General features: G+C 33.0%; 1 protein-coding gene across 1 annotated transcript in view; it reads right to left on the reverse strand.

Moving 5' to 3' along the window:
• Window positions 1–1,085: 1,085 nt before the first annotated feature.
• The window catches only part of RTTN (rotatin), a 71,247-nt gene continuing 48,666 nt past the window's right edge, over window positions 1,086–23,666 (reverse strand). The window contains exons 35-49 of the mRNA XM_065752232.1: window positions 21,812–21,923; window positions 20,904–21,099; window positions 19,779–19,869; window positions 19,019–19,172; window positions 18,719–18,856; window positions 18,002–18,213; window positions 14,383–14,488; window positions 11,784–11,878; window positions 8,463–8,540; window positions 7,171–7,297; window positions 5,479–5,678; window positions 4,654–4,921; window positions 3,454–3,557; window positions 3,036–3,102; window positions 1,086–1,561 (exon numbers count right to left, since the gene is read on the reverse strand). Coding sequence (XP_065608304.1) covers window positions 1,479–1,561; window positions 3,036–3,102; window positions 3,454–3,557; window positions 4,654–4,921; window positions 5,479–5,678; window positions 7,171–7,297; window positions 8,463–8,540; window positions 11,784–11,878; window positions 14,383–14,488; window positions 18,002–18,213; window positions 18,719–18,856; window positions 19,019–19,172; window positions 19,779–19,869; window positions 20,904–21,099; window positions 21,812–21,923 — 2,031 coding nt within the window. The 3' untranslated portion in view covers window positions 1,086–1,478. The remainder of the gene's footprint in view (window positions 1,562–3,035; window positions 3,103–3,453; window positions 3,558–4,653; window positions 4,922–5,478; window positions 5,679–7,170; window positions 7,298–8,462; window positions 8,541–11,783; window positions 11,879–14,382; window positions 14,489–18,001; window positions 18,214–18,718; window positions 18,857–19,018; window positions 19,173–19,778; window positions 19,870–20,903; window positions 21,100–21,811; window positions 21,924–23,666) is intronic.

Consider the following 23,666-nt stretch of genomic DNA (forward strand, 5'->3'; position numbering starts at 1 on the left):
GAATTCAATGGCGTAATTCAACTATGATTATGGATATTCATGAGGAAAAAAAAAGACAAAAAAACCCACGATAAACTAATACCCAGCATCCTGTGAAGATTTTACAAAACAAAGTCCTGACTGCAGAGACTTAAACAGATCATTAGTGACTGTTAGTTTGCCATTAGAGCTATGAGACTTCAAACATCTCTTACTTTGCACTCTGCAATATTGCATAGTTCCATTTCTTGAGAATATACTGCTTTCTTTACAAGGCTATGGACTTCAAGGTTTCTGGATCAGTAAAAACATTTTAATATGAATCAGTCTGAAATATAATTCAAGGCCGAATAAGCTTTAAATATACAGCTCTATTTCATCTAATCAGACCCACGTGTATTTCTGCACTTTGAAAGAGCTCTTGCTAAATGATTGCTTACTTCCATTACAACTCATTTGGCAATAAGTGCCCTCATTTTTTGTGTCTCTGACAAAGGAAGCAAAGTGGCAAGCAATCGTTGTTGCAACTTACAACTTAAATTGAGAGAAATCATCAGGGTTGATTATGCTGAAACAAAGAAGACTCGGCACTTGTTAATATGATACCTATCCACTAAGACTAGGCAGAAAACACTAACTTGCAGAGCTAACTACTGTTAGGTGTTCTCATTCTCACTAGAATTGCAGCTTAGTTTTCTGCAATACTATGGGATGAGAATGACAGCATGTAATAACTACTTTGAAAGCAATCACATACAATGTATAAAATGGAAAAGAGTCAGGCTTTGATGGTCTGTCTCTGCTTTTTGTTTTGTCAGGGAAGGATGCTTAGCTCATAATGAAATTACATTTCTAGCAATGACTTAATCCAGTTATTGTAAACATCATGGTTATGTCATCCTAGCAGTATCAAGTCACACACATAAACTACTTCATTTAGTCATAGAATGGGTTGTGTTGGAAGGGACCATAGATTGCTACTATATATCCAACATGTATAACACAACATGACAGTCAATATTTTAAGTTCTTAAATCAAAGTATGTTTCCAATGTGCTTATCTACAACATCACAAATTACGGGCTATAGACAAACATTTAACTGAATTAAACAAACAGAAAATAAAGCAAAACTTTATTAAGATCAATCTAAATCATCAATGCTAGTAAGTTATAGTAACAATTTCAATATATAATTTAAGAAAATTACTGTCTTTTCACATCTTTTTTCTCTGTACACTCATTCTTCTTCATACATACTTTACATAGCAGCATCGTTATAATTTCCCATTGGGATTAGAGTACAGAAAGTTGAAGCTACATTTAATGCAACTTCTTTGGCTCAAAGCAATCAACTCCCTTTCTCAAAGACTCCATAAATTTCTTCCATAGCGTGCATGCTGCTGCCATAAGTCCATGAATTAGAAGTGCTTTCTTTGAATTTCAGACTCCCATTGAGCAATCTGTCTGATTTCAAGGTGAGAATTCATCTGATAGGCATTAACAATCAAGAAGTTGCACTACATTCTCTAAGCATTTTAAGTAGTAGGCATTTAGCTCGTTTACTTCTGGCTGTGGAGTAGCTAAAATGAAATTAAAAAGAAGAGTTTAACTTAAAAACAAGAGTTTAACATCTAATTGATTCTTAATAAAATATCATACTTTCCAAAGATCAAATCAAATGCTCTGTTAGAACATATCCTATTTTATGAGCATTCTGCATTATGAGGAGAAAATTTTAAACAAATAATTAATGTTTCAAATTGTTGGTTTTTTTTTTTTTTGTGTGTGTGTGTGTGTTTCCTTTTAAAAGGCTATAATTAAAGATCTTTCCAGGACCTTATTCAGTTGTAAAAACAAAGTGAAAACTGTCTTTTGATTCTGCTATAATACAATAAGATAATCTCTTGTTGTTTGTTTTTCTTTTGTTTGTTTGTTTTCTGCCAAAACTTTGTGGGAAAAGCGAAGTGGGAAATGAAAAAGAACAAAAGACACGTTGAAAAAATTCCTCCAATTATACTTAGAAAAATAGCCTACCATTTTAGCTCAATTGTCACTGTAAATTAATTGAAGAATTACTAGGGTAGGCCAATAAAGAAACTTCAGGCAGGAAAAAAATTGAAGACAACTTCACGTGACTGTAAACTGTAACAACTACAGGTCCACAAAGTATTTCATAGCCATTATTTTGATATTTAAATGTTTATTGAATTCAAAAATCAATATTTCAGACTAACACTTTCCATTCTAAAGTTGTATATCAATAAACAGGGATCGATGTTATGAAGTTCTAGTCTGTGAAAACCATGTATTTCTACCTTGTTGACTCAACTTAATGATTTGAACAGTATAAGTTTTGTTGCACTATAAATATCAACACAATAGACAATATCAAGTTGTCTATTTATTAGCATGTCTTCTGTATATGAAAACATTGCTTTATATTATAATCAGTGTTTGACTCAGTAAAGGATGAATTTGGAACATCAGCACAATGGATTACAGTGACATAGCATTGGAAGAACGAAGCTATGAGCTGTTCTAGCATCTCCTTCTAATTGGGATCCTGACTAATAGTGTACTGCAAGCAGAAATTTTGTGTCAATTCTCTCTTTCAAAATATAATGGTAACTTGGTATTACAAGCCTTTGCACTGATAAACCTGTCTGAATACTAGTGTTGAGCAAATTAATTCAGGAGGAAAATTCATTGATTTAAAATTAAGTATTTACATGCTTTTGCAAAATCAGAGACTGATGCAACTAATTACAACATAGAAACCCATTATTACCTACTGGAGCTGCAGCTCCAGACTAATGCTTGAACATCATTTCAGAATGAATGCTCTTGAATTTAGCAATCTGTCATACAAAAGCTACTCAAACTGTAGTTATCTTCAGGTACTTCAGAAAACTTAAGCTTTCAAAAAGCCAACTAATTCACAGTACAGTGTTTCAAGATTGGCACATCCAGCCAAAAATTATTCTGATAATATAAATTAGAATGCACTAGTGATGGAAAAATACAGAATTGGCAGTAGCTGAGATTAAAACTTACTTTTCACTAAAGAATATGCTTCGTCTATTTTTCTCCTTATTGATGGATTCTTCAAAGTCACTTTTGCCTGCAGCAACAGAAACAAAATATGGCTTCACTTATTTCCCCCACCACGACGCTGTAACAACAAACTTAGCTCCTCTGCTTGTAAATAGAAGATGACAGTAACTCAGTAGAAGGTGAAATGCTTGAATTTTAGAGTTAGCATATGCAATCATCATACAGAGTGTATTTATATAAGCAGCCTGAAATCACACAGGACAAGTTGCTTACTTTGATTGTTCAACCCTGAAGCATGAGCACCTATGTGACTAAAGAAGATGGAGCTGCTGATGTAAGTTTTAATGTTACGTACTTAAATGTTGCCACACATAAAAGAAACATCATATTTTTCTTCAAGTATTTCTCAAATACTAACCTTCTGATAGTTGTGAAGCAAAGCCCAAAGTGAAGCTGCTCCAATTCTCTGAACTGCACAACTATCACTTTCCAAACAGGTAGTTAGCACTGCAATAGCTTTCTCTTTAAATAAATAAATAGAACAAATAAATCATCAAGAAAATATGAAAGCCATAAATATATTTACACTTCTCTATTTATATCCTTGGAGTGAAATTTTTTCTATGGTGTGCATTGGTATAGTAGAGGAATTACAAAAGTTACACTATCATAACATGCTTAGAAACAAACAAAAAACGAGTGCTAAAAAATAAGCAATGAGTAATAAAACGTACATGTTAAGTACAGGCATCAGATATGCATAGGGACTGAAGAAGCTATGAAGCTGTTTTATAACTCCCTGGAGCCACAATTAGAGCCACATCAAGATGGAAATTAAGATGCTTCTATTTTCCATAGTAATTGCTATGTAGGTGATTTGTAACTGATGAGAAATCTTTTTCACTCTATAGTAGATACCTTAATTTCCTAGCCTAACTGTGAAACCAGCCTCAAGTAAGGATGTTCACTTGACAAAATTCACAGATAATGTACGCGAATAACGTATACTTAATTAAGGCAGAAAACCAGCATGAGGGAAAAATTGAAAAGGGTGGACACTATAGAAGACCTGATTAAAAGTCATAAGGAAGACAGAAATATTTTATCTGCAATTAAATGAGAGAAACTAAAACACCCTAAAAAAAATTCAAACAAACAGAAAACAAAACCAAACACAGTTCTGTCCATGTTGTTACATTATACGTACATGCCATAATCATAACTTTATAATTATCATAAACATTTTCAGCACATGACAGAACACATAATAGCTTGTTTCAATAGTGATGATTTGCAGGAAAAAATAAGGTTTTGTTCAAAGAGATGAACTTCCATGGTAGAAATTTCTATTAAAAAGTTATAAAGTAGACTATTACAAACAACAGCACATGGAATCTTTTACAATAACTTTGTAAAAGTTATTTTGCTTTCCCTTTTGCTACATATTCTTAATTTAAATGCATTTCTGCCAAAACAGCATTTCTATAACAGCTTCAATGAAAATCATTTTTATAAATATGCTTTTCTAAATAATATTAAGACCTTGATCAGCAACACAAATCGCACCAATAATACTGCATTTTGGAAGACATAGCCTAAATACCCTTTGTTTACTTACCATTAGCTAAGATCTTGGGCTTATTTGTTGGACTAAAACATATGTTATGTAGAATAAATAGTGCTATATGTTGGCTGCTCTTCTGTTTGCATTTACACATTTCCACTATCTGGTCTAAAAAACCATTTATCTTCATAATCATTTGCTGTCCATCTTCTCCAAAAGTTAAGTTCAGTAGCAGCTTTAGCCAAAGGATACATACATTGCTAGGATTTTTATGACTTCCTTTTGGTAATGAAAGAGACAAAAAGTTCTGCAGGAAGTTACTCTGTCAGAAGGAACAAAAAGGATGTTAGTATATGAACTGTTCAATGGTTTCTTCACTGCTGTTTAGACTTTCCAAGGTTTATACTTGGCCAATATAAAAATGATGATATAAAAAACTGATGTTTTTTATATATACAATACGTATCAATTGAAACCCACTATTAGTCAAGGATTTTTAAAAATAATTACATATGATAAAGAAGCCACATCTTGGCTAAAAGTTAGTATGGTAAAATACATTTTATTCTTTATTCGCTTACATAGAATAGACAATATAAAAGTTGGATCAATACAATATATTTATTTAAAGAAGAATTACCATCACTACATAAGCATTCCAGTTTGCTTTGTATTTATTGTTTTTGAAGAATACAACAATGGGCCTCAAATATGAATAAGAGACTAGAGCATTTAGTCACATATGGGTAAAAGCTGAGAAGGCTGGGACAGTTTAGCCATGATCACAAGACACTCCATACTGAAGTATGGGGGTTTATTATGTAAAACACAATTTATATCACATTGTGAAAAAAATAGTGAAGATTATTATTTACTTACTTTCTGAATAATGCCTTTACAGTCATGAGATAGAGCCAGGTTAGAAAGAAGATCAAAGATCACGTGCTGAAGTGGGCTGTTATCATTGGATAATTGAGAAGCCAATTTCAAGAGGTTATGCATTAATGAACTGCCAGCTGCACTTCGTACAGACACAAGTGATGATTGTCCACCACTGGTCCAACAAAGTGAAGCACAACCTTAAGGAAATGAAATATTCACCATATAAGACAAAACATGTATACATTAAAAAAGAAAAGAACAAATTAACTGAAGAACGGTGAACATGGCAATTTACAGCAACAGCAGCCTACTGTCATAGAAACTAAGAGTTTACTCTACTGTTAAACAAAAGTACTTGCTCTGTCTCAGAATGTCTCCTTAAAGACAGGTACACTCCACTGAAGAAATAGTGCAGTTATGCGGCATGAGAATCCAAAGTAATCCTCTGAATCTGTTTCAGAAATCAAGTCTCTATACTTGTGAAAGTTTTAACCATAGTATCAAGTAAAATGCTACACTACAAAACTACAAGTTCAAATTAATACATCAGTGGGAACAACTAATACAATTTTTATGTATAAATATGCATTTATACATCTTTATTTAGTGGTATTTGTGAAATGCAACCATAGTTAAGTATTTATATGGCAAAAATAAATTAAAAAAATCAGGCAGTTTTTAACATCAACATAATTTCTTTCCATTAAGCAGAAGTGGTTAAGCAGTTTAGAATAGGTAAGTTTGGGTCACTTCATCAACAGCAACTATGAACAGTAAGAGAGAAAATTATTAATTTAAAATCTTATTGGCAAGGATTAAAAATACAGCATAGAGTCACACAGAGGAACAAGAAGACCATCAGAACTTGAGGCTTGATTTCCAGCATATCACAGAATCTTACACATTCACTGTGGCTGGCTAATACATTCATGTATTCCTGAAGACCATTTTAAAAATAATGTCTTTATGAAAAAGAATATCGTAGACTGATTTAAGATCTGGAGATTTTAGATTAAAAAGAGGGTGAAAATGTTCAGTTAATATATTCTTAAAAAGCTAATTTCTAAAGGTATTTTGACAGGGAGAAATCATCAAATACTTAGGTTTCTGAATATTACAAATTGTTATCTGAATCAATAACCTGGATATGGAATAAGCAGTGGAGATACTTAGTGGAAACAGAGGATTTTTTCAAATGAAGAGGATTCTTATGAAAAATACACTTTTATCAGTTTAGTTACTGAGCTCAATATATAAATAGAAGAAACATTATATGGAGTTAAATTAGATTATTATATTCTCAACAAGGGCCAAAATATAAACTGTGTAAAGCACCAATAACATTGTTCTCAGCAATAAAATTCCCATAGAATTTCTACAGTACACTATTTAGTTTAGTAAGAATTTCAGTGTAACCCTCAGACATGGTTTGAATTAAATGCTATGTAATCCTTTAATACAATTGTAATATTGCTAAATCTAAGCAAGTGAAACAGGATCTGAGCAAGTCTTGAATGTATTAACATTAAAACTCTTGATAGACTTTGATGATTCAGTGCTTTTATACTCTGCTCTAACAGCAGCAATAAACAATTCTTTTCCCATTATGCTTTTTCCTGCTCCCTTTTTACACAATCCTGATTATTCTTATTAAATATTCTGATATATTACATCACAGAGAGACAATACCTGCAGGATAGTATGCAGTGTAGACACAAAGCAAATGTAGAGCTATTTCCATTGAGGAGTCATCTATTAAAAACCATGGCCATAGCAAATGCATAACAGGAACAAGACGAGCTTTGAGTGCTGCTATCTAAGAGAACATGAGGAAGAATTTATATTACTATATTATTAAATACTTGGAAGCATAAAGCACAAAGTGAGAAAATCAAGTTTTTTTCTTACTGTGTTCCATTAGTTTCCTTTAAAGGATTGTAAAGAAACATCTGGGATTTCACAAGACAATTCTTTATAGACACTGTTCAGTTTTAAATATTTTAACTTTTTTTTTCCAGTGAATTCCTTTGAAATCATTTTTAGTGATACGTATATCATATTGCATATATTTTCCACATATACCTTGATATTAAAATATTTTGGTATCAAGTTCTCAAATTTACACTTTCTATATTCTTGTTTCTGCTCAGCTTTATAAGATATAGTTATTATTACCTGCTAGCAATTAAATTTATTCCTCTGAAGAACTATGCCAGTAAGTGAAACTTGTTATTCCAGAACCACTCTAAAAACTTTTAATTACTGAGATGCATGAAAATAAAGGCAAAGGTTTATTCACTCCAGCTGTGATTATTCAAGAGTTCCCCATTCTACAGCTAATCCAATTAAAATAACAAGAACTCAAAAAGCATGAAAATAAAAAAGTGCAGTTGTAGAAAGGAAGTAATAGAAAACCAGTTATCAACAACATCCTTCTCTCCTTCAAGAAACCACCTCTGCACACCCTTAATAAAAATAAGAACACTCAACAGCAATCCAATTGATTTTTTTCCTTGGTGTAAAGGAAATAGTCTTGATTCTGGAAGGGAAAGGTTGCATCAGTGTAGTCAAAGCAATGGCATATGGGAACAATTGGGATAACCAACTGGCTTATGCAGGCCTGTAATTTATCATTTATCATCAACTAATCATAGAATCACCAAGGTAGGAAAAGACCTACAAAGCCATCCAGTCCAATAATCTGCCTATAACCAATAGTTCTCACTAAAACATGCCTCATAACACAATGTCTAAATGTTCGTTGAACACCTCCAGGGTTCAAACACCACCACCTCCCTGGGCAGCCCATTCTAGTTCCTGACCACTCTCTCAGAAAAGCAGTATTTTCCTAACATCCAACCTGATGCTCCCCTGGTGCAACTTGAGGCCATTTCCTCTAGTCCTATTTACATGTTGTCCTGTATACAAAAAGAGGACTAACACACGCCCGTAACAGAGGTACCTCTGCAGGAATTACTTACCTTGCATTCTTCATTTTGAAAGAGGCAGTTTCTAAGAAGCTGCATAGAACATCTTAACTGCTTGTTAAGGCTATCCTCCTATTTAGATAAAAATATTTGAAGATCAACACAAAAATGAAAAAAAAAAAAAAAACAATTGGGAAGAAAGATATTTCAGTTGAGAAGGGAAAATCTAAGGTATTGATGTACAAGTCATGTCTTCCACATACTTTCCTTCTGATTTTAGGTCAAATTTCTTTCACCTAGTTTTAAACATGTATTCTTGGAATCTTCCACCTCTCTTTAAATATTTCCGGGGCGGGGGGAGAAGGGTTGGGACTGCCCAAATGCAGAGATCTGTAATATAGAGCTCAATTGTTTTGACAATTAAAGAAGAATGGGATGGAACAAATTCTGGGTTTGAGCTGTTCCATCCTAAAGCAGACATCTTAAAAAAAAAAATTCAGATGAATTACTTCCTGAAAGGACCTATTTAAAGTCCCTGGGTAAAAACAAAGATAAACTAGCTCTATTTTGCACACCTCCGTATTTGGTCAGACCAATTCATCGTTATATGCCCTGTCCTAGTTCACAACTCTTAATATTGGAAAGTTTCTGATCTTATAAGAATAGTACAGAGACCTTTGGACAGTGAACTACCTGCAGACTTTCAAGAATAAAAGTTAACAAAATATCTATCTTCATGGTAGCAGTGTGACGCTAAAGGACTAAAGGACTAATGATGGTTGACCTCTAACTACTGTAAGGTTGATGCACTAAACCACTTCTGAAAAATGACCAAATTCCAGTAAACTTGTTCAACCCAGGAGACTATTTCTATATTTCTATAAGCATAAAGGAGAAAGATGTAAAGTAGGATTGATGCTTAGACTCCACTAAGGTGAAACAACAGTATATACTTATGTACATGTACAGTTGATGACTTTTAAAGATGAATTACAAATCTCTCAAAAAAGTTCACAAAGATCAGATGTAATTAAAAAAAGATACATATATATCCTCATTATAAAAGCATTTTATGACTGGCTTGTCTCATTTTTAACTAAGCAAAATACTAATTCTAAAATCCTTCAAGAACTTCTTTATGAATTAATTTACTTAAACTCAAATAGCAATAAATCCTATGAAATTCCCCAACCTACTAATACTTAATGTGTAAGCTGCTAGCAAGTTAAAAAGCTTACAGATTGTGTTGATGCCATAACTTATTTGTTTTAGGCTATCTTGATTTTTACTAAGATGCTATTCTGAGAGTTTTTCTAAAGCTTGGCTATTCACATATGTACATGTACTTCATTCATAGGCTCATAAGGTTGGAAAGGACCTACAAGATCACCTAGTCCAACCATCCTCCTATCGCCATTCCTACCCACTGGACTACTAAATCAAATCCCTACTTCATTGGTATAATTCCTGTGACAGAAAAGGAATCTCAGGTCAAATGCCTCCATCGCTCTGAGAGTGAAGACAGTTAAAACACATTTTTCCCAACAATCAAAATAAGAAAAAGAAATAGAAAATTACCTCTGGTAACTTCACTTTGAGAGCTGTGCCCCAAAGTGGGCTGAGAGGTTGCTTATGTGGCACCCCCTCATGTAAAGCTGAATTACTTATCTTTATGCACTACCACATACAAACAAGAGCACATTTACATACGCTGCAGCAATATAAAGTCCCAGCTCAATGGGGAAATCTGTCAAAAGGTTTTCTGAAAATCTCTTTCAAAAAATTCTTAATTAAATATACAAAAATCCTTCTAGCTAGTCGAGGTCACCTTTCTCAGAGGATTTTTCCTTCCAGATTTTAAATTCCTTTTACGTTTACTGAGAAGTACATGCCTCCAGCTTTCCCCTTTTCAACCCAACAAATACTAAAAAGGAGATAACTCCAACCTCAATGGGCATACTCATACCAGGACACAATTCATCCCATGAAGAAGGGATAATAAACACATTACGGATATTTCAAGAGAAATCATTATGATCTTCAAATATCAGGGTCAAATTCATGTAACAGCTCGCTGTTACAAAATGCAGTTCCACATCCTCACAAATAAAGCCTAATGCCTGTTTGTACCAATGCCATAGAGAAAAATACTATCTAGCTTAAACAATGCACATCTATCCTGCAGAAAGATACTTACTGCAATTGCAGGTTAACATGAGATTAGATGAGATACCAAATTTGACAGCAGAAGTCATTACTTGCATTTTAATAATTCTCTTAGATGAAAATAATAGAAAGCAGACAGAACCTTATGAAACTTTTATTATAATAAATTGTCTATTTTTAGATGTGGTAAGGGAGAGCTGGGTAATAGAAGAATGTGATGATGGAATTATTGGAAACTAAAAAAGAAAAGCTATAAAAAACCCTGTGAATTGAGGGAGTAAGGATAGTGAAAGGAGAACATATATGAGGTAAACAAACTGATAAGAAGTCAATGACAAGGTCAATTGAGTCTGATAACAGATCAAGGCATCCCATCCAACTACATATGACTGAAAGTGGAATGGAATTGGAAAACATATAATATAAGAATATATAGAGAATATAAACAAGATTTACACACATAAGTAAAATGCAACTAGTTGTGGGGTAGGATGGAGACTGGTGCAGGAAAAGACAAATAGAAAATGTCTAGGACAGCTTGAAGGACAGACAGAAAACCTGAAAAAATAAGGAAATATATTCTTGTGGAAACAAGAAAAATGAGCTGCATTGGGCAGGGCCATGACTGTTAAGGCTGAAAGTCCAACTATCTGAAATATTTCATAGAGTATACTGAATATTGTTGTAGGCTAAGAAAACATCGCAGACTGCAAACACCGGCAAATAGATGAACATGCTTACATGTGAATGCAGGCCGTCTCAAATAGAAGCTTTCTAATTGCCCACTTCAACATGAATGGGCTGACAGCTAATTTTGATAACTTGGATTCAAAAGGGAAGACCTGAATCCTGCTATTAATAAAGGGACATGAAAAAGAAACAGGAGTTCCGAGGCTGATCGTCCATTGTATTTCACACACGGATTGTTAAATTAAGAAAAATGGGGGCTTAGAGGTCTGGAAAGAAAAGTTGGAGGTGAAATAAGACTGTATGTGAAAAAAATATATGATCAAATTTGCAAAATCTCTATACTTGGGAATTGTTAAGAATTCCTACTATAACGATCCACTACAAGTTGGCATTTAGTCTCCTTTACCTGTTGCAGCTACCAACAGTATACACTTCAAGGGGAGAAAGAAAAAGAAAAAAAAGGTGAGAACTGCCTTATCATATCAGTCCTTTTTTTTTCTTTTTTTTTTTTTAAGTTACCTTTTTTTTCTGTGCTTTTCCAGGCTTTAGAGAATCCAAATTCAGTTGTGCATGAATATGTTTCATTTGCTCTATACAGCTACCTATCAGGTCAACTAGAAGACAAAAATCATTAACATTTAGAAGCTCATTCACAATCAGAGGAATTCAAAATACCTTGTTGTAATGGAAATTTTCAAAACAATTCAAAATAAAACAATAATAATAATAATAATAATAATAATAAAAACTAAGATTAGTAACATACAACAGTGTAGCAACAGGCATTCTGGAACAGAATATATAGCTCTTACAAGATGTTGATTACCATTACTCCCCTGAAATTTAATTATTCAGTTCTCTGCAAATTCATAATATCAACTCCTTGGTATCAGGAAGTAACTATTACAGTCCTGGGGACAGACTGCAACTAGCAGAATGATTTCAAAAATCAAGGATACTTTTGAGTTGTCTTGCAACTGATGAAGGAGAAACTCATAAGGAGAGTAGAGGGTGACTTTTTTTTCCAATACTTCTAGTTCTGTAATTCTATGAGTCACTGAAATAAGGCAGACATTTGACAAAGATGGAGACAGGCTAGCTTATGAAAATGAATTGAGAGGATGAGAATAGCAAATCATAACTCTTCAGGATATCTTCAACAAAGCTGCATAAAAGACTAAAGCTTTGAAAGGTCAGAGCACACATTTATCTTACCCAAGTTTTTACCCATCACAGAAGATTTGCTACATCTGAAGTAAGACACACACACACACAAAAAGCTAAGATTCAGAGGTGGTTCAGAATGAAAAATGACGTTAGTTTAAAGGCATCTACAGTTCTCAAAGTTACAACAAGATCACAGCATCATGTGATAATTCAAGTTGGAAGAGATAGCATCCAGAGGTCATATACCTCATACTCAAAGTCGAATAAGATGTAAGACCAGACAAGATCTACCTGGTGTCTTATCCAGCTGGGTCTGGAAAGTCTCCAAGGTTATATTATAATCTAGACAACCTGATCCTCTTCTTGGCTGCCCTCAAAGATAAGAAGTGATTTTGTGGACAGAAATCTCAAAGGTTCATAGGTACATTAGGTTGGAAAGGACCTACAATGTACCTATGAACCTAAGAGATTTCTGTCCACAAAGGAACTTCATATCTCCCTTGTTTCAATTTGTGCCCACTGTCTCTCATCATCCTATGCCATGCACTGCTTCTTCACAACCTCATACATACCTGCAGGTTACTATTAGGTCCCCCACAAAATTTTCTTTTCTCCAGATTGAAGACCATTTGCCTCAGGCTCTCCTCTAAGCTCCAGATCCTTCCCACCTTGTTGACCTTTCACTGAAATCACTCCAATTTGCTGATAACTTTCTTGTACTGGGACAAATTTGTATATATTATTCCAGATTTGGCCTAACAAGTGCTACATTAGTTTTCCCTCAATGTAACGGCTGTGCTCCTGTTAATATAGCCCTAGATGCTGTTAGCCCTCTTGCATTTTGTCTACTGCTTATCAAGATCTCAAGGTCCTTTTCAGTTCCTCAGTCAGGCCATACAGTTTTAAGCAGTTGTTCCTCTCCAGGTGCAGGACTTCACATTTGTACATTTAAAAGTAGTTCTTAAGTGCTGAACTTTTGATGTTAGAACTATAAATATTTTCTGGACATTAATTTGAACTCCAGAACTCCTTTTTAAGACATGTGCTGTATCATAGCTAGGATTTAAAGGCTGCTTTAGCGCTCATAGTTCTCTTACAACAGTCAGGTCTTAGGTGACTTATTGGGTCTTCAACAGAAGAACCACCTTGATTGAAGCAAAGGTTGAGAAGACCATTACAACCTTGAGAAGTAGCAGAAAATAGGATTTGAAAGTTGGGGTTTTCTGCCACTACTACACAGACATTGAGAGCATATACCTAAGTTATACATTTCAGTGCAGTCTAGGTTTAACGGACCAGCAAACCAGCAGAGATGGAAGTAATCAGAAAACATTCAATAGGAAAAAAAAGTACTTGTACATTTAATATTTGTTGATCATCACAATATATGACAAATGCAAATTAATTCTACATTCTGGTAGATTCAAAAACCAATTCAAATTAGAGGTTTTTAATTCTGTTTTACTACTGTAGAGACCTTAGGAATGGAAGATGCTGCACTGCAAGAGGGAAAGATACTACTTAAACTGAAAAATAGGAAAAAATAAAACTAAAAAGGCAGGAAAGAATGAAGCTGAGAAGAAGTATTTTCCTGTCTAGATGCAGACAAAACTGAAAACACAGGGCATGCTTTCACAAACAAACCTCTATCAGCATGAAACAAGAAATGGATGAATACTCTAAGACACTATCAGAGTGAAAAGATCTCCACTTTTGAATGGATGGATATGCCATTAGCATGAAAAGCTCACCTGTCCTAGCATTAACGATTTAACCACAAATTTTTGAACTGAATACTAGATTTATTATTATACATTTGAGCAGCAAAAAAAAAGTTTCTGAAAACTAGATATTTTGTTTTTGACAAAAGATATTACAATTAGTAAAATGTGAAAAACACCTGCAAACATTCAGTTTGTAAAGCATTGATCATACGTTTAAAAGTGCTCACCTTCCAATGCATATTTCTGGGCATTTTTACTGACAGCTAATAGAGAGAGCAATGCATTTGTGGCAACTTCTTTCAACACATCCTTTGAAGATTTCTTTTCACAAACCTACAAATAAAGCAATTTCATTATCACACTGAAAAAGTAATCACACTGAAAGTATTATTCATATTGCAAATATGTTGCCATAGTCTATATTCTCATTCTGACAGTTCATCAGTACGTTCCTATCTAGGATTCTCCCGCTCTACATTCATGTTTATAGTTTATTCACCTTGAAGTATTTCATTATTTTCTAAAACAGAAAGAAAAAAAAAACAATTTATTCCTAAAGTCTACTTCTCTCTCTTTTCTGAACACATCACCTTACTAAAATCTAGATTAATAATCTCAGCTTTCCACAGACAACTCCTAATACTTAGGCATACTATCACAGCCTAATTACTGACATATTTCTACTGCAATGTCACTTTCCATCAACAGAATGAAAAGGCATTACATATCAGCTAATTTCTTAAGAATAAAAATATCGTTGACACAGATAAATTTTACATACTTCTCCAGCAAGAGTAAAATGGACATTTGTCTTATTTTTGTGTACCTGATCTTTGCTTTTGTAAGCACACAGTATGTCTAATAACAAAACTGCAAACATTGTACTTTCAAGAGTATCTGAAATCATATAACAAGACAAATGAAAGACTGAGAGCTGTCTGTGATTTATATATTATCTGCTAGAGAATTTTTCTGTCTAGCAATTTTTTCCCAAAATGAGTTTCAAAAGTAACTGAAAATGGTATTTACAGTAAACAGAAGAATATAATGAATTTGGAACCGATGTTGGTTTATGGTGAAAGAAAAACTTATTTTAAAAGTTAGCTTAAAACACACCATCCAAATAGAAGTTTAGTACTTCTGACAGAAATCTCATAAATGCTTAGCCATATGAAGTTATAAGTTAATATAAGTTAATAACTTGAAACAGAAAACTCATTGATGTAGAGAATTGCCATAAGATTAAAGCACCAAAGCACAGACATGGTACATTTTTGATGTAGCCATTCAAAATCTTCTAGCTGGCTAAATTCCTACTTCTTTGTGTGTACATATATAAATATATATAATATATACGTATAAATATATACAAATAAATATACAAGATATATAAATAAATAAAATGTACATATATATAGAATTGATATTTTAATAATTAAAACCAAAATGAAACAAACAAACAAAAAAAAAAAAACCCAAACTGTATTTCCTTGTCAGTCTCCTTACTATATTCTTTTAATTAAAATATTTTCTGGCCAACAAGAACTGATTAAATAAGTAAGAGTAGTTGTACAACATCTGTATTATTTATTTATAAGTTTCCATTTCATTTACTTTCTAAATTTTACTTAGATCATTCTATAAATATGTTATTTTCTATATTTTTTTCTTAGTTTGCAATTAAGAATTGTAGAATATATAAAGGGTGAAACTAACTATGTCAATAATGAGGAACATTTAATTAGTACAATTAATTAAATTTTAAATAAATTTAATGTTAATTATTTTAATTAACATTTAATTAATTACAATTACCTACTAGATGAATGGAAAAAACAGCTATACATAGACTTTTAATGCCTTCAACCAGAAGATCCTATAATTTTAACTTATTAGAAATATTGCATTAAAATGAGAATGGTCACTTTCAATTATTTTTGTGAATTATAACAAATAAGTTTAAGATGGCAGATCTAGCTATGATTGCCTACATCCACTGCAAATGAGATGAAAGGAAGATAACATTATAAACATTTTAAGTTTTATATCAAGAAAAATGCGTGGCCTAAACCTGAGATTTTATGTACCAATTTTGTTTTGCTTATTGCATTTATTTCTGATCTTGAAAACACACAGATAAGGGTTAAAGTTTATATACACGAAAGCACAAAGACTTTTCAAAGGCAGTAGGGTGTTTATTAAACTGACTGTATGCAATATCAATTTATCACCTAGTCTTATAATATTCACACTTAAAAATATAAGAAAGCACTTAGGACTACATACCATCCATTTCGTAGACCTCGTATGGTTAGGATGTTTAATGGAGATGAGTGATAGTTGAAAAATTCCTATTCACATTCTCCATTATATTAGTTATTTGCTTAAGAGCTTCTCTTAGAGAAAGACCATATTTACATTTTCTGTTGTTTTAATGGCTTATTTTATATTATATGGCTTCCTCTTTAAACACAGCACAACAATGATCACGGGAAAATAAATAAACGAATAAATGTAACTAAATCTACGTGCTTTGCTCTTCAGAAAATTGAAGCTGCTTCTCTTCTAATTCTGCTTCCTTTTTCTTTTTTTTTTTTTTTTTGGATCACAGCATATAGAGAGCTTCAGGAAGCATGTTATCTTTTGAGCTGCTCTTTGTGGCAATTTGACAAGAGTTGAGCAACCCACAGGATGAGAGACAAAATGATACTAAAACAACAGTATTTTGTTCATCCCATTCCACATGCACTGACATTCAAAAGTAATTATTATTTTACATATCAAAATAGGAATAAATGTGACTATAAAATTATTATAAAACGCTGGAGAATAGAAATTGTAAACTACATCATACGAAACTGAAACTTGCATCTTGCAGACAAACACTACAAAACAAACAAAAACCAAAGAAACAAACGAAACCCCACTGCAATAAGAAAGAAAACATCAGTAAATTGAACTGTTTCATTTTCAGCCAACTTTTTTAGTATGCTTACTCACAGATCAATATTACTGTTGCAACAACAAACTGCACATAATATAAAAAAAAGGACAGTGAGTATGTACACAGAAGAACTGATACACTGGGTTAGGTAAATGAAACAAATTTCTTACAAAGCTTGTTTTATTGCTAACAAATGGATGATATGTTAACGATGTCAATAAATGAGGAAGGAAAATACTATTTCAGTCAGTGCAAGAAAGTATAAATATAAATAATGAGATTACCGTAGGAAAGACAGAACATTCAGAAGGAGTTTCTAGAAAAACATCTTGCCACCAATATATAAGCTTGCTGGGAGATTCAATTGCAAATATGCTACCAGGTCAATTTAAAACTAATTTGGAAAAACACAAATATGAAGTGTATTAAAGAACAATACACTGCTCTTAGACTGGCTCTTAGAATTAACAGAAGGGCTTAACAGTCCGGTTTGATTTACGGTTTTTACAAAAACAACTCATTAGGCACAACATTTCTGCCATTTACAATGAGGATAATTATAACCTGAGTCTTAAAACCTCTTAAAATGGGCGAAAAAAGAAGAAAAATTCCATCTCAGTATTTGGCCAAAGATATTTTGTTGTCTTTCCTACAAAATTTCTTATCCCGTGCTTTTGCAGCATAACAGGAATGCCCATGCAATGCACTTCCCAGAAGCAGCTATGTCACATTTTTTTCCGACTTATTAAATGAATTTCAAAAATGAATGTAATAGATGTAATAAGTGCCTTGGTTCAGAAATAGAAACACTCATTTTTTTTTAGTAACAACAACATTCCTTTTTAACAAAATACAAAAAAGCAAAAGTATATTCTGCAAATACATAATGAATTTTTAAATACCTGAATAATTAATTCAGTAAGTTGGGTCACTGACGCCTGACATTCTTTAGAGTGATCTAAAAGAAAGCTAACAGTTGGATCCTCAGATATGCTCTGTTTATCTTGCATTTGTCTCCTTCCTTCTTCATTCAAAAGGACAGAAAGGAACTGTAAACTAGCCATATATAAAGCTGGATGAGTGGCTGACAGATGAATACAATCACAAATTGTATCTGAAAGGGGAAATCATAAACTTGAATGACACTCATGCTTTGGTGTTTCTAAATATATTAGAGAATCATGGTGATAAATACAAGTAATTAACAAAGAAATAATTAAAAAACAAAAAACAAAAAAAGAATACTTGCCTCCCCCCCCTACCCCCCCCTCCCGACAAACCACCTGCATAATAATCTTGAATTGCTGTAACCCTTACCTCACTCTAGGACTTTCACTTTCTTTTTGAGTAAGATAAAACAACGTATTTAAAGGAAAAAACAAAGGATCATTTCAATCTTGATTTGAAAGTGCTGTATTTGTTTAAGATTTAGAGCTAGAGTTATACAGTAACATATGAAATCAAGTGAAAAATTCAGTCAAGTTCCCCAGACAGATTTACATTTTTAATTTTGTGTATGACATCGGAAATTACTTAAAAGGTAATATGGTACGCCTCCCTCTTCTATTTATTCATTTTATTGGTTTCCAGGTTAAAACCCATTCAGAAAGAGTTATTACCAATTACTGTTGTACAACGATTTGCAAGAGCTGCCACCACAAATGGAAAAGCTATTTGGCTACTGCTCCACAATAAAGTAGTTAGAAGGTTGAAGAAATCTACCCAGGTTTCATGAAGTACAGATATTAACTCAGTATCTGCAAAGAGAATATAGAAAAATCTATTAATATAGAAAAATCTATTTATAAATACACAAATCTGGATGGCTATACCTGCGAACAACCGTCACTAAATAAATGTTACTTCTATGCAAAGAAAGAGCTGCTTCTGCCTATTTTGGAGACAAAGTTCTTCATTACCTAGCCCATCTTTAGAGCGAATTGAGAGAATTGTGAAGACATTTCTCAGGAGTGTTTTCAGCAGATCATCATGAATTACAATCTGAGAGTCCACCAGTAAACATGTCTTCAGAAGCCTGGACACAGATGACAAGTATTGAAGTAGCAATAATACCTGTTAAATATTTTCAAAAGATATGAAATAATGTCATATATTTGCATTTTTCACATTTTTAAAAATATATTATCTTAATTGATTTGTAACTTTTGAATGAACATACACCACTTACACTTTTTCTTAGTGTTCTGAGTATCTGTCTTCAAACTCATTTAATAAGTTAAATTTGAGACAAAAGCAGTTCCACTGGCAATAGCCCATACACACTGCATACACCATAATTAGTTGAGACTTGCATGCATCTGCAGGACTGGAACCAAAGTAAGGCTGCCAGATTCGTCATGAAAAATAACCATGCCTTTAACTGCATCTGGCTTGTACTTCAATATTGTACAAAGAAACTCTAGTACACATTTATTGTAACTACAATGTGTCTAAAAAAAAAAAAAAAAACAACATTAGCTTTCAGCTGTTTGATAGTTCTAATACTTGAAATTAATTTTTCAGTGTCAACCATAGTGTAGCATTTTCACACAAAATTTTTCAAAAGCACAGTCATACAAATGTAGCCTGTGCAGTATGTCTGGCATATGTTAATAAACATAGATAGCAAACACAACAATTTTCATAATGAAATAAAAAAGTAACAAGTAATTCTCTAACCTGAGCTTTTACATGTTCTGTATGACATGGATTACCCAATGGAGCTTTCAGTTCCAAGATATATCTTTCAATCAAATTAGCACTTACAAGACTAAAACAAAATAAAGTTGGTTAGAAATATACTTAAATAATTAAGCATTCTACTACACTACTACTCTATATCTGAACATTAAAAATAGCAGATAATTATTAAATTTTACTCTCTTAATTATATTTTTTAAACAAATCTAGTGCAATAGCAACCATAGTAGCACTATGTTGTTTTCGAATAGCTAGACTAACATAAATTTCATGGTCATTATCATATTGGTAAAATTTCTTCACATTTGACTGCTTATTTTCTTTCCTATATGAGAATCAACAGTTCTGTAACACTGTAAACTGTATGTAAATAAGCTTTTTTTCATTAATTGCAGTATAAACAGCAACTGCAAAAGCTCTTCAAAGCCTTAAAAAATAAAAAAAAGAGGAAAAAAGAACAAACCCCACAATTTTCATGCTCCACTTCATGATTTTTTAAACACTGTTTATAGATGAAAGAATTTGTTATGATGTAAGTAGAAACATGCAATATAATCTGAAGACTATTCTGAAGCTGTTCCTTCTTTAAAAACAAACTAATAAACCCAAACCAAACAAACAAGAAAACCCACTGCAGTCTCTGTTCTAATACTCCCAAAGCTGGCACACGTTAGTCACTCACTTCTACTGCAACAGCCCTTGGCACACCCTCAAAATATAGCTAGCAACTAAAACTAGAATATTATAAAATGAATCGAACTGATCTGCAATTCTGAAGAGCTAAATATATCACATACTGAGGTGTTAAATAAGAAGAAAAAAGAAACTCCTTCCCTTCCCAACAACTAAATGACCAATGACACAGTATACACAGTAGTTCTGTAGAAGTTAGACACCACCAAATGGTATCACCAATTAAACTACCTCTTGTATGGAAAAGAATATATGTATCTATACACACAAAAATGCCAAAAGGCATTTTTGAACACTCCAGAAGCAAGAAGTGATCAATATTTCTAACAGTTTTACTAAGAAATACTGATAGATCCCCTTTCAAACTGTTACTACATTTTGTCTCTAATTCATCAGCTATTGACCTCATACCTGCTGAAAGCTCTTAGCAAATGTTGTTGAAGGGCAATGCTGGTATCTTTTGGTGTAACGATCAACAGATTGTGCAGAAGGCTGCAGACAGCTGACAAAAGTGCAGGTGTGACTACAGCACACTGTTTAGACACTGCAGCAGACATAGGAGAATCATGTTGACTTGGAGACGCTGTTGTGGTAGTATCACTTTGACCTAGCATATGTTTAATAAATAGAAAAAGAAAAAAAAAGAAAAACATACAAAATATACAAAAGATTAATTAAAGCAGTCGCACAAAAGAACATGATTTGTACTTTACATAAAATATCCAAATTCCCCCCATACTTAAAACAGTATACTGAGTGAGAAAAAAGAAAAAAAGAAAAAACAAGTAAAATATAGAAAAGTGTTACTTAAAATAGTTTTGCAATAAAATGTTATTTCTAGAGGTGCTAATAATCATTAAATACAAATAGTAAATCTATAACGATATAAATTTTGTTTCCAATTATTTCCTAAACAAAAAATATTTATATAGATATGAATGTAGATTATATCTATATATATTAAACATATTTAATTATTATATTTATAAATTGAATTACGATTATATACATAAAAAGCTTTTTGTGTGTGCATGTATACAACTGCTTTTCCAATAGGGAAAATTTTGAAAGGGTGATTGGATGACAGGAATAGAAACTAAGTCTTCAGTTACACTTCAAGCAGTATCAACCATTTCTAGTTCTGTCAATTCCTTTTCTTTTTACAGGGAGTTTTTCATACTTGTTTTCTGAAATAACCATTAGAAGCATCAATGGCAAGTGTTCCAGTAATACACAGGCTTTAAACTCAAATACAAATACTAGAAAACTAGCAGGTGAAGCAGTAATTACTATACATACAAACTCAAAATCTGACTTACCTTGTGCCATAAGCCGATTAACTGCAGTTTCAGGAATGAAATGGGTTGAATTTGTTGGGATTGCTGCCTGGAGTTCAGTAACACTCCCTGGTGCTGGTGATACAGACAGAATCTAGAAAGTCATAAAAAGGAAATTAGTTGATTCCAGCTTTGATAGAGGAGACTTTTATTTACATTTGGCTTAAATGAAAAAAAAATGCAAATACAATTCAGCCAAAACGTCATAAAATTTGTTCATATATACATTATATTTCCACAAATAAATACATATTTAAATGTATCCAATAATCAAAAGTATTGAAAGATAAGTAATATAAACCAGCTAAACATTTCAGTTAAAAATTAATCAGTGCCCATGATACTGGAAATTTCTGGCACTACACAGTTTTGTCACTACTGAAGTGTTTAAACTCAAATTTCTCATGGACTATTTGCTCTAATGAGACCATCAGGACTTGTGCACTTATATCGAGACACAGAAAAATAGCACAAGTGGGTTCATCAGTTAAAGCTGAGGTTCCAGAGCCTGACTCTGAATAATTGTATTAATCTTCATCCCATGAACCCTAAATGTTCACTTCATGCTGAAAATATGACACTTACATCACATTAAATTATTTATCATGCTTTTATTCTACCAGTTGGACAACTAGATTATTGATCATATTATTAATTTTGCATGCTTTCAAAAGAGATTCTTAATGCTTTTGGTGTAGTGTTTATGACCACAAGCTTGAAATCAGAAGAAACAGACTCCAAAGCTTAATAGTTTTGTGACACAAGACCTGTGACCTGTCTCAGAATACATGGGAAGCACTGTTCGTGTCAGGTCATTTTCGCTTCTGTTAATTTTAATTCTTATCTAAACAATTCACGTAACATATATGTGTTTTTTCCAAGAATATCAATATACAGTGTAAAGAATACAAAGCCTTGGGAACAGCAAAGAAATCACAGGACAGTCACAACTTGGAGAAGCATCTTACTAGATTTTTCTTCACAGTGAGCTTTCTAAGGAAGACTGAAATATTTCAGAATTTTTGATGTTAAAAATGAATCAAAGGTTCAATATTTCTCTTAACTATGCAAAAGTCAGAAAGAACTTTATAGTCAAAATATAAAAGATAGAGTAGGGGTAAAGGAAATCCGAATTATTCCCTTCCTACTCATTGTATTCTTGTAGCTAGCTAGGTCACTGCATTCCAGGATTGGCTTTGACTTTCTCAGGAGCACATTCAGCTACATAAATTATCTACACTGTATTTTCTTATTCTGAGAAGGTTTAACTCTGCCATCCCACCAATCATCAATGACAAATGTTGCCAGGCTTCCGTGAAGCTTTGAGCAATCTGATCTAGTGGAAGGAAGTATTGGAGGGGACTTTAAATATCATCTAGTTCCAACCCCAAGTTCGGGGGTTGGAACTAGATGATGTTTAAATTCCCTTCCAATAGAAACCATTCTGTGGTTCTATATGAACAAATTTAACTGAGACTGAAGTCCTTGCATGAACAGAAAGCTGCCACCTCCTACGCTGTTCTTCCCCATTTTCCACTAGTCTTCTACTACTGTCCATTCTACAGTCCTGAATCTTTCTCCTAAAGCCTGCTCAGTGTTCCTTGGAAAAGCCAGAAGATTATTATAAGACTGAAGACAAGCTGCATTAAGATTTGGGGTGCATGTCTGAAGCCAAGGACATTCATAGCTCAGATACATCTGGGGTCACACCACCAGTAGGATACGCTCAGCAGGGTACTTGTATGTTGGCAAACAGTATCAAATTGCACCAACCAATTTGAATTCAGACTTTGTTAATATATATATAACTAAAGAACATATTTCACATCTGAAATAA

The sequence above is a fragment of the Cyrtonyx montezumae genome, unplaced genomic scaffold (genome assembly GCF_038088225.1).
Source record: "Cyrtonyx montezumae isolate F1298 unplaced genomic scaffold, pur_monq_1.0 scaffold_8, whole genome shotgun sequence".
NCBI lineage: Eukaryota > Metazoa > Chordata > Aves > Galliformes > Odontophoridae > Cyrtonyx > Cyrtonyx montezumae.